This window comes from Sardina pilchardus, chromosome 10, assembly GCF_963854185.1.
Source record: "Sardina pilchardus chromosome 10, fSarPil1.1, whole genome shotgun sequence".
Classification (NCBI taxonomy): Eukaryota; Metazoa; Chordata; class Actinopteri; order Clupeiformes; family Clupeidae; genus Sardina; species Sardina pilchardus.
The window spans coordinates 10,286,376-10,303,337 of record NC_085003.1 but is presented as its reverse complement, the minus strand read 5'-3'; the positions used below and the strand labels follow the sequence as shown (position 1 = coordinate 10,303,337).

At 47.5% G+C, this 16,962-nt stretch overlaps 1 protein-coding gene across 1 annotated transcript in view; it reads right to left on the bottom strand.

Annotated features, from left to right (window-relative positions):
* The window catches only part of lonp2 (lon peptidase 2, peroxisomal), a 23,167-nt gene extending 6,429 nt beyond the window's left edge, over positions 1 to 16,738 (bottom strand). Inside the window, exons 1-11 of the mRNA XM_062546659.1 lie at positions 16,372 to 16,738; positions 14,650 to 14,878; positions 14,048 to 14,179; positions 13,677 to 13,799; positions 12,939 to 13,102; positions 10,658 to 10,752; positions 8,105 to 8,363; positions 5,524 to 5,665; positions 2,595 to 2,745; positions 1,994 to 2,120; positions 1,109 to 1,245 (exon numbers count right to left, since the gene is read on the bottom strand). Of these exons, the coding sequence (XP_062402643.1) occupies positions 1,109 to 1,245; positions 1,994 to 2,120; positions 2,595 to 2,745; positions 5,524 to 5,665; positions 8,105 to 8,363; positions 10,658 to 10,752; positions 12,939 to 13,102; positions 13,677 to 13,799; positions 14,048 to 14,179; positions 14,650 to 14,878; positions 16,372 to 16,604 (1,792 nt within the window). The 5' untranslated portion in view covers positions 16,605 to 16,738. The remainder of the gene's footprint in view (positions 1 to 1,108; positions 1,246 to 1,993; positions 2,121 to 2,594; positions 2,746 to 5,523; positions 5,666 to 8,104; positions 8,364 to 10,657; positions 10,753 to 12,938; positions 13,103 to 13,676; positions 13,800 to 14,047; positions 14,180 to 14,649; positions 14,879 to 16,371) is intronic.
* Between the last annotated feature and the right edge of the window lie 224 nt (positions 16,739 to 16,962).

Genomic DNA, 16,962 nt, shown 5'->3' with positions numbered 1-16,962 from the left:
CGCCAGGGAATGCCCATGCATCAGATTGTGCGCAGGAACACATTGTTTTTGGATCCAATGCAGGAGATCACCACTACACACACATATGCAGCCAAACACGCACATGCAAACACACACACACAAACACCATGCGAGGAGGGTTCTGCATATATCAAATCACATTCACCAAGATCACTTTACACTCTAGAGAAAACACCCCGACACACACACACACACACACACGCGCACTCACACGTGCCCAATCACTCCCTCTGAGAACATGAGGAGGCTGTTTACTGATGTCTGTTAGCAGCTAAGCGCCTGTTGCACAATTATCCATGAACACAGTGTTCCCTTTATGACATCAGCAACAGGATACAGTACAACAAAAACCCTCTCAATTTTAATTAAAAACGTACGGCCCTAATTTAAATGATGTGTACAAAGTGCAAAGTCAGTCAATAAGTGTGTCCTGTGCATGAACCAAAGCTCTCATGTGGGAGAATTGAACTCCCTCCTCGATGTTTGTGGTCAGGATCTTCCTCATTAAGCAAGATACACATTTTGCCCAGTTAAATCATTTGCCTAGTCATTGTCATTTAAATAGGGGCCCATAATGGTCACTCTCCTGCACCTATGCAACATTAAAGGCGCAGTCAGGAATTTTGCAGGAAGTCACGTTTGTTTGTATTTGTTTGTATTCACATTTATTAGCAGACACTTTTGTGCAAAACATTGTGTATTATATTTTAACCAAGAACCAAACGAAACACGCCAGAGAGGTACCTCTACCTTCAGTATTCCCCGGTGAAATTCAACACAGGGTTTCGTTTTTGTTTGTGAGGACAGAGTGCCTTCTACTTTGTTTCCAGTTTTTGCAGCCTGGGCTGCCTACAGAGACCGGCTTTTTTTAGGGTAATATTTTTCAGTGTAATCACAGAATAGGCAGCTAGTGGTCACGAGGAAATGATTGATGAATGTGACCATACATGTTATGGGCTTGGAATCACATAAAATCCTTGACTATGCCTTTAAAACACTTGATGGAGTAGTTCTGAGGGTAGACTTTGACATTTCTGTTTGAGAATGAGGAATGACATGTGGATACAGTCGGTGGCTGCATGCCTACCTCCAGGTTGGTCCTGTTGATGGTTGGAGCTCTCCTGCTTGGACATCTTGTGACCTTCGGCGACCTTGACGGCCACGGCTCGACAGATGGCCCCAATCTTTCTCTCCAGTGACCGCACACCTGCTTCTCTTGTGTATCTGGAAAGAAAGAAAGAAAGAAAGAGAGAGACAGACAGATGCATGTTACCATACGCAAACACATAATCATGTTCAGTCATGTTGTTTCATGGGTGGTAGGATACAGTGAGGGCTCTAGGCCAGGCCTTGCAAAACTAGGACAGTGAACAGTCATCACTGAAGGCCGTCACTGACGATCAGCAATCGGAGGAATCATGGCCTCTGGGACGCTGTTTCATCAGCTTTTTGCTTTTCCCTCTCGTTATCTCTTTCCATTGGGATTGTTGGATGGAATGTTGTTGGAAGATGTAGTGTGTGTATTTGGGGGTGCTTGTTGGGGGATGAAGTGTGTGTGTGTGTGTGAGTGTGTGTGTGTGTGTGTGTGTGTGTGTGCGCTCGTTAGAGGATGTCCTTTATTATCTCCTGCATTATTACTCTCTACCCCCTGGTCCCCCTAGCCTCAGTCTCACCACTGAACCCACAGCTGAGGCCTCCCTTACTGCTCCAGGCTAGATCTGCTGCAGCAGGTGACCAAGTGTGTGTGTGTGTGTGTGTGTGTGTGTGTGTGTGTGTGTATGTATGTACTTGTGTGAGAGAGAGAGAGGGGAGTGGGTGACCTGTATTTGACTGTCTGGTTTTCATAATCCCTCTACGATCCTATTGGTAGGTTAATGAGCCACATCCACCTCCCATGGTCCATGGTGTGTGTGTGTGTGTGTGTGTGTGTGTGTGTGTGTGTGTGTGTGTGTGTGTGCGTGCGTGCGTTTACCTGCTGATGATGTCGTGTGTGGTGTGAGGTGGGATCTGGAGCTGTTGAGGTGTGAGCCCATGTTGCTCCAGCTGATGTGGGATCAGATGGCGGTGAGCAATCTCCACCTTCTCTTCCTGGGTGTAACCTGAGCGCCACACACACACACACACACACACACACACACACACACACACACAGCATATAGCTTAGACACAGGGTCACACAAGAGACACACACATTCACACAGCCTTTTTAAGTCAGCCACACGGTCAGGTTCCTATATCATGCATAATGACAGCCATAATGAACTGCAACCCCAACATGTCATCAGGAGGGCAGACTGGCCACACTGTAGTCTATAAACAGACTTACAGCTCACACACCACATCACACAGACAAACACATATCATTGTGTTAAACAGTCAAACACAAAAACCCAGCCCTGGTCTGAGGCCGTTAGCAGAGTAGCAGTGGTTTTAAGGTATTGCCTGGCTGTGCATCAATCATGCGCTGATCACTATTCTATCAGCTGTATTGACTATCCATCCATCACTGGCACTTAATGCACATATCATGCGGCCGCCGTGACCTCTGACCCTTGACCTTCCCAAATGCTGACCTGGCACCTGCAGGACCTCCATCCTGTCCAGCAGGGCGGGGGGGATGGTGGCGGTGGTGTTGGCGGTGGCGATGAAGAGGACTTGGGAGAGGTCGAAGGCCACGTTAAGGTAGTGGTCAGTGAAGCTGTGGTTCTGCTCAGGATCCAGGACCTGGGGTCACACACACAAACACACACACACACACACATTTTAATTCTACTTATGGCTGAAAACCTGGTATCACAACTTATATACACACACACACACACACAACCAACCCCCCCCCCACCCCCACCCCCCAATTCAATTCATGTCTCTGACTGAGCGAACTGATACCCAGTTACCCAGTCAACATTTCCGTTCTCCTCTACAGATAATTCCCTCCTGCTGGTTGTGTGTGTGTGTGTGTGTGTGTGTGTGTGTGTGTGTGTGTGTGTGTGTGTGTGTGTGAGTGTGTGAGAGAGAGAGAGAGAGAGAGAGAGAGAGAGAGAGAGAGAAAAACAGAGAGAGATTGGGGGTTTTGGCCTAGCAGATCTGTAGAAGAGATGCTTGCCTCGCTCCCTGGCCACGCCTGATTACAAAACCTAAGCACATCAACAGATAAGAGGCTTAAAGCTGTCCAAACCACAACACACACACACACACACACACACACACGAGTTGACCTAAACACCAGAGAACACAAGTGTACGTTGAAGGTTCTAGTTTCAATTTTGTATAGTAGTGGTCATGAATGTGTGTGTGTGAGAGTGTGTGAGAGAGAGAGTTATAGCCTTGAGGTGTGTAAGCAGGAGCAAGATCTGGGCCATAGTCTGTGATGCCTTTTTGTTGGAATTATGCCTGCAGCCTGCTGTGATATCAGCAAAGGCATCACACTGCTGTAGGTCGGCATGCACACAGGAACTCGCAGACTTTCCTGGACCACACACACACACACACACACACAGGCTGCATACATTGACACACACATGCTGTAGACACACACAGGTACATACAGAAATGCAAGCACACACACGCACACACACACACACACAGGCTGGATACATTGACACACACATGCTGTAGACACACACAGGTACATACAGAAATGCAAGCACACACACGCACACACACACACACACAGGCTGGATACTTTGACACACACATGCTGTAGACACACACAGGTACATACAGAAATGCAAGCACACACACGCACACACACACACACACAGGCTGGATACATTGACACACACATGCTGTAGACACACACAGGTACATACAGAAATGCAAGCACACACACGCACACACACACACACACAGGCTGGATACATTGACACACACATGCTGTAGACACACACAGGTACATACAGAAATGCAAGCACACACACGCACACACACACACACACAGGCTGGATACTTTGACACACACATGCTGTAGATACACACAGGTACATACAGAAATGCAAGCACACACACACACTGTCAGGATATATATCCTGACACATGCTGGAACATGCTTAAAAAAATACATATACATACTCACACCCATTCTTCCCAAATAGACAGTTTATCTAAACACACACGAATGCAATCGCCAAATCCAATCCACCCCCAAAAAAACAATTGTCACACAACTACATTGTTTGTTGCACCAATGTTGCACCAATGAATGCATGTGACTTTGTGTGTGTGTGCGTGTGTGTGCGTGCGTGTGTCCGCGTGTGTGTGAGTATGCGTTTCACTGGGCGCATGATCCCTAATCCCTTCCCTCTCCCATTAGCGATTCCAGGAAGCAGACCACTAAAGCACCCAGTTGGGTTGCGCTAATTCCACTGGGAGCTAACAGCAGCCCAGCACACAGGGCAGCCCAGCACACAGGGCGGCAGAGCGAGGGCGAGCGGGCAGAGTGGCAGACCCGCGGGTCACAGGGGCGCCATTCCACACGGACCATCCGTCACATCCCTCTGCTCGCGCTCTTACCGGTACTCCACGGGAAAAACGCTCCAGATGTTTCTGATGTTCCTCATCCTGCTGGAACATCCCACCGTGTGTCTGCCTGTGTGTGTGTTAGGAATCAGTCACCCCTCCCTTCATCATTTTCCCTCCTTCTTGGCTGCCATAGAGCATAATCTCCAAAATCCATCTATTTCTGGGTTATGCCCTCTGCCCGTTGCCTAAGAATCCGTCCGCCAACGTGTACGGGCAGGATGCGGTCACAGCATTTTCTTGTAAACTCAGCAAATCAGGTGGTTTTCAGCTCAAGTCCAGACCAGGAGGTAACTGGAGCGCAGTGGAGAGGTGCCAGTCCAGTTTTCAGGTCAGTGAGGATGAGTGTAGTGCCGTTCAGCCAGCCTGCGCTTGTCTCTCAATGCCCTCATTGTTTTTGAGATTAATGAGGAGGGACTGAAAATTGACAGAGTAGTTCTGCTTAGTGCTTTGTAAACCTAGTACTCCCACCTCCATACCATGCTCTTCTCCTGAGTACCTATCTTATTTGATGGTGGTGATGTTTTTGACGGTAAATAGGCTTGGTTATGATTGGCCGCCTGGGAATTGAACACCTCTCCTGCGTATATCTGAAATGATATACAGGCCTACAGATTCTGTACGATCTACAGGCTCTGTTTAAGGCCTGTTACTGCCTTACCTGTTTGACTCCTCGGCCCTGTTACTCATGGGCTCTCTCTGAATGTTTACTCTGTAAAGCGCCATGAGACATGTGTACTGTTTTGGTGCTCTATAAGTGAAATGAAATTGAAATCGAAATTGAAATCAAGTCCGACTGAGCTCATCAAATAGTAGCAAAGCTGAATTAGCTTGTTCTAATCTACTGCTTGAGTAGGAACAAACAAACACACACACACACACACACACACACACACACAGGTGCAGCTAGTGAAAGATGTCACTTGTGGATGTGTGTACACTACAGTAGGTGACTGCAGTGAGGCGGTTGCAGTGTCCTCTGACCTCCAGCAGGGCGGCAGCAGGGTCTCCCTGCAAGCTCTTGCCCAGCTTGTCCACCTCGTCCAGCAGGAAGACGGGATTGTTGACGCCTACAGACTTTAGGCCGTTAATGATCCGCCCTGGCATGCTGCCCACATATGTGCGCCTGAGAGAGAGAGAGAGACAGAGAGACAGAGAGAGAGAGAGAGAGAGAAGATGGAGGAATGAGAATGAGAGCGAGAAAGAGTCAAACAATTGTCTTTTTTTTAAATGTTTTTTATGACCAACAGTCATGCCAAAGAAACGTATTTGAATTTGAGAGAGAGAGAAAGAGAGAGAGAAGGAGAGAGAGAGAGAGAGAGAGAGAGAGAAAGAGAGAGAGATACAGGGGACACAATAAGTAAAGAGGAAGCGAGGGGTGATGAGACGGCAATTTGGGAGGCTACTGTGGAGGAGCGAGGAACAGGCGGGAACAGGACGCTCCTGTAGAGTTACACAACAGGAGACCTGCGTCAGTCAAACACACGTGGGAGCAGGGCAGACACACACTCACACTTACTTACACACGCACACACACGCACACACACACACACACAGAAATACACACACACACACAGAAATACACACACTCACGCATGCACGTGTGCTTACACACTCACACACTCGTGGGCATGAGGTAAGTCGATACAGACAAACTTGGTTTGGAGATTAACATAATGAGAGACATGGGGACTTTGAACTCGTGCTGCAAACTACAGCATGACAAATGCAATTCAATACCTTGGGCCTGAGGACTACTTGCATGCATGCGTGCGTGCTGACTCGCCTTGCCCTGTTTAACTCTCCCTTCATTTGCACCCGTATTTCCCTCAGCTACCCTAGAATAGGCGAGACGGTGCACGACAGCCCACGATGAACACATCGCCAACGTCTGCAAGGGAAAGGGGACGGGAACGGGATCTTTTATCTCCTGAATTCATGAATCATGAAAATCTCAAACATGTTTAGTCTTTGTGTGCGTGTGTATGAGTGAGTGAGTGAGAGACAGAGAGAGAGAGAGAGAGTGAGTGAGTAAGAGACTCTGTGTGTGTGTGTGTGTGTGTGTGTGTGTGTGTGTTCCAACAAGTAGGATCAGAGATCAGCCCTCCCTCCTCCCTCAGACAGGCAGCTGAGGCAGATTCAGATGGAGTCAGGGCTGATGGTGTCAGGTGTCATTTCAAGCTTGGAGCTCTCTCGGTGTGTGTGTGTGTGTGTGTGTGTGTGTGTGTGTGTGTGTGTGTGTGTGTGTGTGTGTGTGTGTGTGTGTGTGTGTGTGTGTGTGTGTGGGTGGTGGGGGGTCAGGGTTGGGGAGTAAATGAGTAAGCCACTGGGGTAGGGAGGTGAACCCATTTGACAGACAGAAACTTGCCACAGCCTGCAGGGTTATGATGTCATCGACTTTGAGTCGCCATGGTGACAGGAGATCAGGAGATCAGAGGACCATCAAGGGTGACATCATGCTACCTGGCTCGCCTCAGGAGTGGGAGGGAGGGGGAGTGTGTGTGTGTGTGTGTGTGAGTGTTGTGGGGAATCTCCTCTTTTTCCTCAGGGGGGGTACGTCATCTCTCGGTCCCCAGACACACTCCCACTGTGTGTGTGTGTGTGTGTGTGCCTCACCTGCCCCACTGTCGCACACTTCAGTAATTATCTCTGCACATATCCCCCTGTCTGTCTGACACTGTCACGGTCACGCTCCTGCTGTTTGTTTTCACTCTCCATCAATGTCATCTAGACAGAGGGCCTGTGAAAGTCATCCTCCACCTCAATGACAAACCATGACTCGGCTCTTCTGCGCAGGTTCAGGATGAGAGCCTACGCTGCCATTCCACACGGCTTAGAGAATGGCTGATGATGATGACGACAACTGGTTGTGCACCACGCAGAGTCAGAGTCTAGAGTACCAGAGTCCGATTTTTCTGACAAAGTACGCTGACAATAGTGCAAATGCACTCGGGAGGATACGTAAACAGACAAGTCACGGAATTACAAATAGAGCTCCTGTCATGGGCCAGGTGCTGTCCAATCTGTCGTTAGGGTGATCTCCTCAAAGCTCTCCAAAGAGACACGGCACAGTGAGCTGTTCAGCTCAGAGCCTCGAGGCCCTGGAGGAGCTCCAACTCGGAGGGTTAGCTTCAGCCATTTAGCATCCACCATCCACCATCTTTAGAACGCCATCACTGAGGTGCCCACCTCCGTGCCACATTTTTACCAAACGGTGGACACAATCGCTTGCTGTCTATGCGGATTGGTGGATAAGAGGTCAATCTCCAGCTGGGAGGATAAGCCAAACTACACAACCAAATTAATGTGGCAGCTAATTACTACCTAATTGGCTTCTTTGTGAAAATGAAGGCAGAAGGGGGTACATGTTGGACGCTGTTTTTAATGATGGCAACCCACTGAGTGTACTTGTGGCTGAATTAGATAGCGTAGCATTGCATTGGCCATTGAAGTGAATGGGGCCAGAACTTCCTCCCTCTCCCCACCCTGCTCCAGCTTTGCAGTGCTGCTCCCCCTACTGGCCGCAACCATAGCCACACCCTTAACCCATCCCCATCACGCCCACCTGTGGCCGCGGATGTCGGACTGGTCGCAGACGCCCCCCAGGGCGATGCGGTGGAACTCGCGGCCCAGCGTGCGGGCGATGGAGCGGCCCACGCTGGTCTTGCCCACGCCGGGCGGCCCCACGAAGCACAGGATGGGCCCCTTGAGCGAGCTCTTGAGCTGCCGCACCGCCAGGTACTCCAGCACGCGCCGCTTCAGCTTCTCCATGGCGTAGTGGTCATTGTCCAGCAGCACGCGCGCCGCACGGATGTCCAGGCAGTCTGAGAGAGAGAGAGAGAGAGAGAGAGAGAGAGACACACACGTACACACACACACACACACACACACAAAAACACAGACAGACACACACACAGACACACACACAAACACACAGACACACACAAAGAACAAGGGCATCAAAACATCGCACATAATCAAACCAGCCTACCATAAGAAACTTTGAAGAGAGAAAACTGTAGACATCAGATCCTGCTGACCATGATGAAATGAGATAGACGCTGCGACGGCCAGGCCCAGCTTCTCCAGGCCTCTGTAATCTGACACTAAAGAAAACAAGACTTCTGTAGAGACCAGCATCCCTGCCACGGATTCTTGTGACTGCGCAGAGTACAGAGTACATCAAACCGCAACTGTGCTACACGTAAAGTGGGAACACACGCGAATCATCTTCAGTTCAAATTTGTGTATGGATGCAAACCTCAAACACACAAACACAAAATCTTCAACTGGCTTTTCTTCAGAGAACTATTACCGTTACATGCCTCACGTGTGTGAGTGTTTGAGAAACGAAACAAACCCCCCCCAGATGTACACCTAAAGACACAGATGTGCACCTGTCCCATAAAACACAGTGATATTGGACACGGTGCAGCCTCCACCAGCCCAGACATTTCTGGAATGTCTACCTCTCGGGTTCTCACGCATACTGGAGCACATTCCCCCCCTTGGAGGACAGGCTGTGGCTATGTGAAACACACACAGAGTTCAACTGCGCTCACGAGAGCCTCATATCTGGGTGAATACACAGCACTCTCACACACACACACACACACACACGCACACACACCCATCTGTTTAACAATTTTACTATGGTCACATACATCGTTCCACTCGGGTTTCAAAGACTCTTAGAATCCTGCAAGTTTATAGATCCGCACCAAACCCCTAGCAGCCAGCGCAGCTGGTAGCGTGACGCAGCGGTGTTTCCCGTCACCAGGGGCTTCAGACGGAGAGTCCCAGGGGTAGGCGGACCACAGCACAGGTGCCAAGCGAGAGGGCAAGACAACCCTGGATCATGATTACAGGGCAGGTGCTAGTTACCTGCTGTCGTTGGAGATCTCATGACAAGCAGAGAAAGTCACTCATCATCGGGCTGTTAAAGGCTTAAGACTTCTCACTTTCACTTGGGCTTTTCTCTCTTCCTTTGGACTCAACTTGCACTCTGTCTCTCAAGTGTGTTAAGATGCTATTTTATTGCACACGCACACGCACACACACACACATTCTGAAGTACACCTGCCTGAAGTTATGCTCTTGTGTGGTATTGAGTAATGGTAGAATAATTTCCAAAGAACTCACAACTGCTGGAGGTAAATCTATCTGTGTGTGTGTGTGTGTGTGTGTGTGTGTGTGTGTGTGTGTGTGTGTGTGTGTGTGTGTGTGGTGTGTGTGTGTGTGTGTGTGTGTGTGTGTGTGTGGTGTGTGTGTGTGTGTGTGTGTGTGTGTGTGTGTGTGTGTGTGTGTGTGTGTGTGTGTGTGTGTGTGTGTGTGTGTGTGTGTAAGAGGGGGAGTGGTTAAGCAAATGAGGAAAGAAAGAAGGTTAAGAATGTTCTCCATTTTAGGCTATATCAGCCTCAAGACATGGTCTGTACTATGGACGTTTAGCACACATCAATATGTGGTTTCTGCTGCCCCCAAATGGCAATAAATGGCATTGCATTGGGAAATGAGGTCCACAGTCTCAAATTGCCAGCACATTCTTACACAACAATGTCACACTGATGCTAGTACAGCCCCCTTGTGGTGAGAGTTATGACAGTGCAGTTATATTTAAGTGCCGCCTTACTGGAAGTCAACCAATACAATCTATGCATAAAATGTGAAACATGCATAAATCAAAGTAAATTGTGATTCTTTAAATACACACACTCAAACACACTTACACAAGCGCGCGCACACACACACACACACACTTAAAGAAGTGATAAAAACAGAACAGTGTACAATGCATTCCATGCCAAGTACATAGTTGTGTGGGGGATGGGGTATCACAACTGTGCTCCATATGTAGTTGTTGCTGCTGCTGCTTTTATTGTTGTCATTATCTAATTTTTCAGTCAGCAGCTCCTTTGATTTCAGACCCCCTCCCCCCAACTCCACACACACACACACACACACACACACACAGATATAATGACCAGACCATGACCAGTGTAAATATATTCCAGACAAATGTATGGTTGCAGACTCAATGTACAACGACTCCTGTTTGCCCCTGGCTCAAAGGGCACTGTGTTCTATGTGCAGACGGTCTGCAAACATGACGGCTTGTTACCTGTGGTGCTCTTGCTCCAGGGAAGCTCCACCATCAGCTCCAGGTAGTTCCTGGTGAGAGCGTACTCTGGCATGGACTGAGGCATCTTCTTCAGCCTGGGCAGACAAAGAAGAACTTTACACCACTGCTGCAACATCACACTACCAGAACCCCAAGCTGAAGATTGGAGCATGCTGTGCATGCTGACATATATCCTGGTGCAGTGTGCAGAGATCTATACGACAGAACAACACTCTCTCCAGGGTTCCTACCCTTTTTCATGGTCAAAATTCCAAAAACGTTCCATGACTTTTCATTGTCCTTGAATGAAATTTGCACGACCTTTCACTGCCTATAGGTACACACTGGTTGGTTTGAAAAAATGTGAATATCCTTTTTTTTTTAATTTCTTTTTATTTGGAAGATTTGGATCGGGGGCATCAGCAATGATTGAAACCCAAACTGAGCGGTGGAAAGTTTGAAAATACTGTTAAGTAAGGGAAGTGGACATGGCCATAAACATATGGTTAAAAAACCTAGATGTACCTAATCAGATTTCGAGATTTGCATATTAGCCTTCAGCGAGTGGGGGCAGTGGTTCTAAAACAATAGCATTGCACACACTGGTGTTCTTGGGTAAGAGCCAGGTATGTTAGGGTAAGAATTATTTTTAATTAATTACATAGCGGTCATATTTTGCAAAGGTGTGTCTAGGATATTCTTGCATTAGAGGGCCTTATCACAAAAGCATAGAATCACTGAGCTTGACAAGCTAGCTAGATGTTGCGCTTTCCTTCAAAATCCTGTAAGCCTAGATGAGGCAGTTGTGGTAAAAATACAGTATTAATCCACAAAGAGGCAGAAAGTACGCACAGGCAGACCGACTGTACGGTAGTGCACAAAGCTTTATTCACAACGCCGTAGACAGGTTCCAAACACACAAGCATCCTAGGCGAGCATGAGAGCAACAAGTCTGCCCTAATGCCCAAGTCTTACCATTATTTATATGACTAAGCAGGCTATTGAGGGATTACACGAGATGAAATGAAATAGCGGTCGTGATTAACCAGAAAAATAAACTACTTTCCAGACTCTCCAAGGAGGTCGACCTCAGAGGTCATGGACAAGGGAATCACTTCCAGACTCAAAAGGGAAGTTGGCCTCAAAGATCAGGGACAAGAGAAAAAACAAAATAACTAAGATACTCGTTTTAAAATTGTTATGCTCAGTCCCGAGCAGCCACTTAACAGCTGAGATATTGTTTAGTTACTGGACATTTCTAGCCTAGAAATCTAGACGCCCCTAGCGGCAACTGTTTTCACCCCTCCGATTGAGCCCTGTCTACGGTGAGTTCCCAGACCCTACATCTTGATGTGGGTCTGGCTGGTCAGGCAAGGAAATTTCACAGTCACCTCAGTACGGGCTACTCGTTGTTCCGACACCCCATTATTCCAACAACTCAACAGTCTGAGTTAAACCCTTAAACAAATAGGCTAATGGGACTGAAGCCCTGGAAAAATAGCCTGGCCACTCACTCTGTGACATGATATAGCCTACGCTACCTCCAATCTATTTCCCAAGTATGACAAAATTACATTTCATGACTTTTCCAAACCTTTCAATGAATTCACTCAATTCCATGACTTTTCCAGGTTTTCCATGACCGTGGGAACCCAGTATCTCTTAATGGAGCCAGCTGTTGCTGCTGTTGCACTTCTCACTTGACAAATATGTTTATCAAAGTTTATGGTATTTGGAAGGCACTTTGGTCCATTACATATGTTTACTGTACATACTATGAGTTGCTTTGCAATACATGCCATTACTACATGCAAAACCTCGAAATACATCTTCCATTCTAACTAGAATGCCTTATAGTGTGGTTGCCAGGGCTTCTGAATTGCTGCCATGTACAGGAACAAAATAATGTGTAGAAGCTGTGAGCACTTGGCATTGATGTTGTAGCGGCAGCTATCTCACATTTGTTGACAGATCAGAGACACTTTATGCCTCTTCGCTCTCGAATATACACATATTCACATAAGAGTGAATCACACACACACACACACACGCGCGCACACACACACACACACACACACACACACACACACACACACACACACACACACACACACACACACACACACACACACACACACACACACACACACACACACACACACACACACACACACACACACACACACACACACACACACACACACACACACACACACACACACACACACACACACACACACACACACACACACACACACACACACACAGAGGGGCCACTGACCTCTTGAGCTCCTTGACACAGACACGTAGGGCTGGCTCTGGCATGTTCACCCCTTTGACCTTCCTCTCCAGCAGAGTGATGTCATCTCCATCATCATCCTCCGCCTCCTCTTCCAGGGAAAACTGATGGATAGGAAACACTCCCCCCTTTCTTATGGACAGAACCTGTTGGAGGAGAAACAGGAGGGTATGATGGCGTGACACTGAATCAGGTGAGAGAGAGAGAAAGAAAGGAGAGACACAAGAGAGGAGGTAAAAGGAGTCGAGAGAAGAGAAGTGAGTGATGGGGTTGTAGGAGTAAAGTGGAAACTGAAGACGTTGTGTGCATAATTCCTGATGCCAACTGTTGAGTTCCTCCAGGCTAATTATGCCTTAGCTAAACAAGTCCACTAAATGCATAATCAATCAATAATAGATAGTGTATAGGTGCATCTGAAAAATATTTTGGAAAAGTAATTTGTTTTCCATCATTTATTTTAAAAAAGTGAAACTTAAATACAATCTAGATTCATCGAAGCAAGTAAAATTTGTAGTTTATTATATCTCATTTCATCAAACTACAGATACGCTACCTGATCTGGTAAAGGTACATAGTGCGGTAATAGCCGATAGAGGGCCGTCAAGTGATAGCAGAACACCGCCAATGGTTTCCCAAGCCTTTAATCTCCCAATCTGGGCAGGGCAATGGACTTTTCTACACAATATTCTCATTTTCTGAGATGCACCTGTACCAGCTCACCTTCTTGTCATCATCTGGTTTGGGCTTCCTGGTCTTCTGCAGAAGTTTCAGGCCCTCGATCTGCCTGAAGAGCAGAGGAAGAGTTTTCTTGAAGCGCTCCTCCAGGCTCACTGCGTCCAGCACCTGCAGACACACACGCAGACACACACACACACACACACACACACGAAAACACTTATGAGAGAGAGGCAAATACACACATACACACATGAATAGAAGAAAGATCTGAAAAGATATTCTTGAAAACTTCTGCACATATGTACTATTGGGCGTCTGATAAACCATTGCTCACTGAAGGCCGGGTCTTTACCAGGTGTACACACACACACACACACACACGCACGCATACATACAACCTCTTCAAGCCCTACCTGCAGCTTCTCCTTGTTGGTGGTGCGGATCATAGAGGCCAATACATCTGGCAAGGTCTCTCTGGGCAGACTGTCCAACATTCTTCTCAACTTGGCAACCACAGGCACCGACATGTCCAACATTCCAACCAACTACAAAGAGATTAGACTATCAGAGATCAGTCTATCTGAGCAAGGACACATCACCTTACAGGTGCAGCTGAATTCCGGCAATTTCTCCTCATTGACCTCCATAGGTCACTGAGATTGTTTTTTTTTACCTACCTCGAGTTGCTGCAGCCAGCAACTAAAGCAACCAGGCAGCTACAGCACTACACTCTGGGGGCATGTTTATCAGCCCTCATGTTCATGCCCCCACAGTGTACAGTAACTCTGTAGCTGCCTGACAGCAGTACCGACAGTACTCGAGAAATGGAGATCTAGGTGAAAAATCCCCAGATTTCTCCTTAAATATTAGCAGACACCATTCCGCTTCTCTTCATCAGGAAACCCTCTACAGACGTGAGAGAGATGCCCACACAAAACCACAACAAAGAAAAAACACCCACACCGACCTCCTCACCCCACACAACCACAACCACCACCTACCACCCCACACCCACCTGCACGGCGGCCTCGTAGAATCTCTCCCCCAGCTCCCCTAGCTCTCCGTCGGGGCTGTTGGAGAGCTGCTCCAGCTGGTCCAGTTGCAGCACCTCGGCCAGGGGGAAGGGCCGCTCCTTGAGGAGCTGGGCCACACGGAAGCGGCACAGGCCAGTGATCAGCAGCGTGTAGTGGGGCTTGGGCCAGTTGCTGCCCACCACCTGCACCGCCAGCCCTGCCGTGCCAATGCTGGGGATACAACACACGCACACACACACACACACACACACACACACACACACACACACACACACACACACACACACACACACACACACACACACACACACACACACACACACACACACACACACACACACACACACAGCTTTTGGTCAGGGCAGGGGTCAAGTCAACATGTCCTGTGTCAATGTGCCAAACAACATGTAAAACAGACATGAATTCCTTATTTAATTCATCATTTACAGTAGGTTCACCAAGCTGCTGTGTGTGGACCTGCAGCCTGTTAAAGATGATGTCTGAGCTTGGTCTACATAGGAGTAGGACTATATGACTATTTACTACAACAATAAATACTTATGATGCAGGGGGAGACCTTGGGTAACAAATACAACAGCAATTAAACTACTACTAGACGATAAGAGAGCAGAAGTTTAAGTGTTAGTCAAGTGTATTGAAGGAGATGAGATGGTCAGAAAGAGAAGAAGGTTGAGTTAGAGAGAGAGAGAGAAGAAGTGTATGGTAAGTTCATGTTAGGTGTGTTGGATTGTTGGAAGTGTTTGTGGGGGTACTCTTGAAAGAGTTGGGTCTTTAAGAGCTTCTAGAAGATAAAGAGGGGCCCCTGCTCTGGTAGCACAGTAGATTGTTCCACCATCAGGGACAGATGGATAATCCCTCTTATGCACTGGGCCATCTGGTTGTCACACAAGATCCTGAGCAAAATAATTTTCCGCTAACATCTTAGATAAATGGTCTTTTGGGCCCCCACCGTCAACTTCAAGGCAGCAGTGCCTAGAGGTCACTAAGGTTAGGCTAGGGTTAGGGTTAGGATTAAGGTTACAATTTGGTGCCTTTAAGTCGAAGGTGGTGGTCCCAAAAGACCCATCAAGCAGCTAATGATCTAATGCGAAAATGCAGACAGGCCATCCCTCTTTCACTAGCTTTTTGCACTTTTCAACCAGTCTGTTTATTTGTGGGTGACATTCACTGGCCTCTTAAAGGGTGATGATATAAGTTGTGCCTTACAGAGTGGTTCAAAGTCCATAAGATCAAAATAGAAAAATCATATAATTGTCAAGCACAAAGTTTACACATTTATGAAAGGGCTAATTCATTTATAAATCAACAGTCTGTACTACAATTCCATTCACAAATCCATTTAAAATATTTAATGTAGGCCTAACGTCTGATCACCCGCAACGAAACAGAAGGTTAAAGTCCAGACAAACTCTGCAATCGTTCCAGAACTTGCCATGCTAACATGAGCTATATTTGCAAATGTTCAATCTCTTGCCAGTTATATTTCTCATTACAAAACACTCGACCAAATGATACAGCGGTTCGAGGGACAGCAGCGGACATTTCACTGTCATCACATGGTAGAATGATGGCCAATTTGACAGTCGCCTTTTATCAACGACAGACAAACGTGCAGAGTAATGAAAGGGATGTCACCTTAGATTAGCTAGCTGGCTGCTAACACAAATGAGAAGGAGTAGTACCTGTGCAGAGTGGGGAGCTCGTCTGAGTCGTGGTCTGGATCTCTGGTGTTTGGGATGACACCAATTATTGTACTCTTGAGCGAAGTCCCCTTCAAAAGTCTGCTCTTGACAAGTTGCATGTTTCTGGCGGTGTCTACGCTGATTCGCATTGTGGCGCCAGGTAATAGCACTCCTTCGTGGGTCAGCAACAGAGGTAAACGACCAGGAATCTGAATACCACCGCTTGAAGACATTTTGGCTATTTTGACTAGAAAACAATGTCAACCATTTATCTAACTAACCTAGTTTGTGCAGACCTGTAATGTCTCCTGATGTCGGGAGACCAGCTGGCCAAATGAAAACACGGAACGTGAACTACGGCGCGCCTACTAGGACAAACTTCATAAAGCGAGATGGACGCAAACGGGGTCCCCGCACACACTCCTGTACGGAACATTCTGTTCAGTCCGATGATCCAGAGCGCGCGCGCGTGAGTGCGTTCACAGCACAGGAAGATGCATTTCTCCTCTCAAGTCAATCAAATGCCCTAAGTACAGTACAATAGCCTGCAGTAGCTAGTCGATACAGCGTGAAAATATATTGACGTTAAAC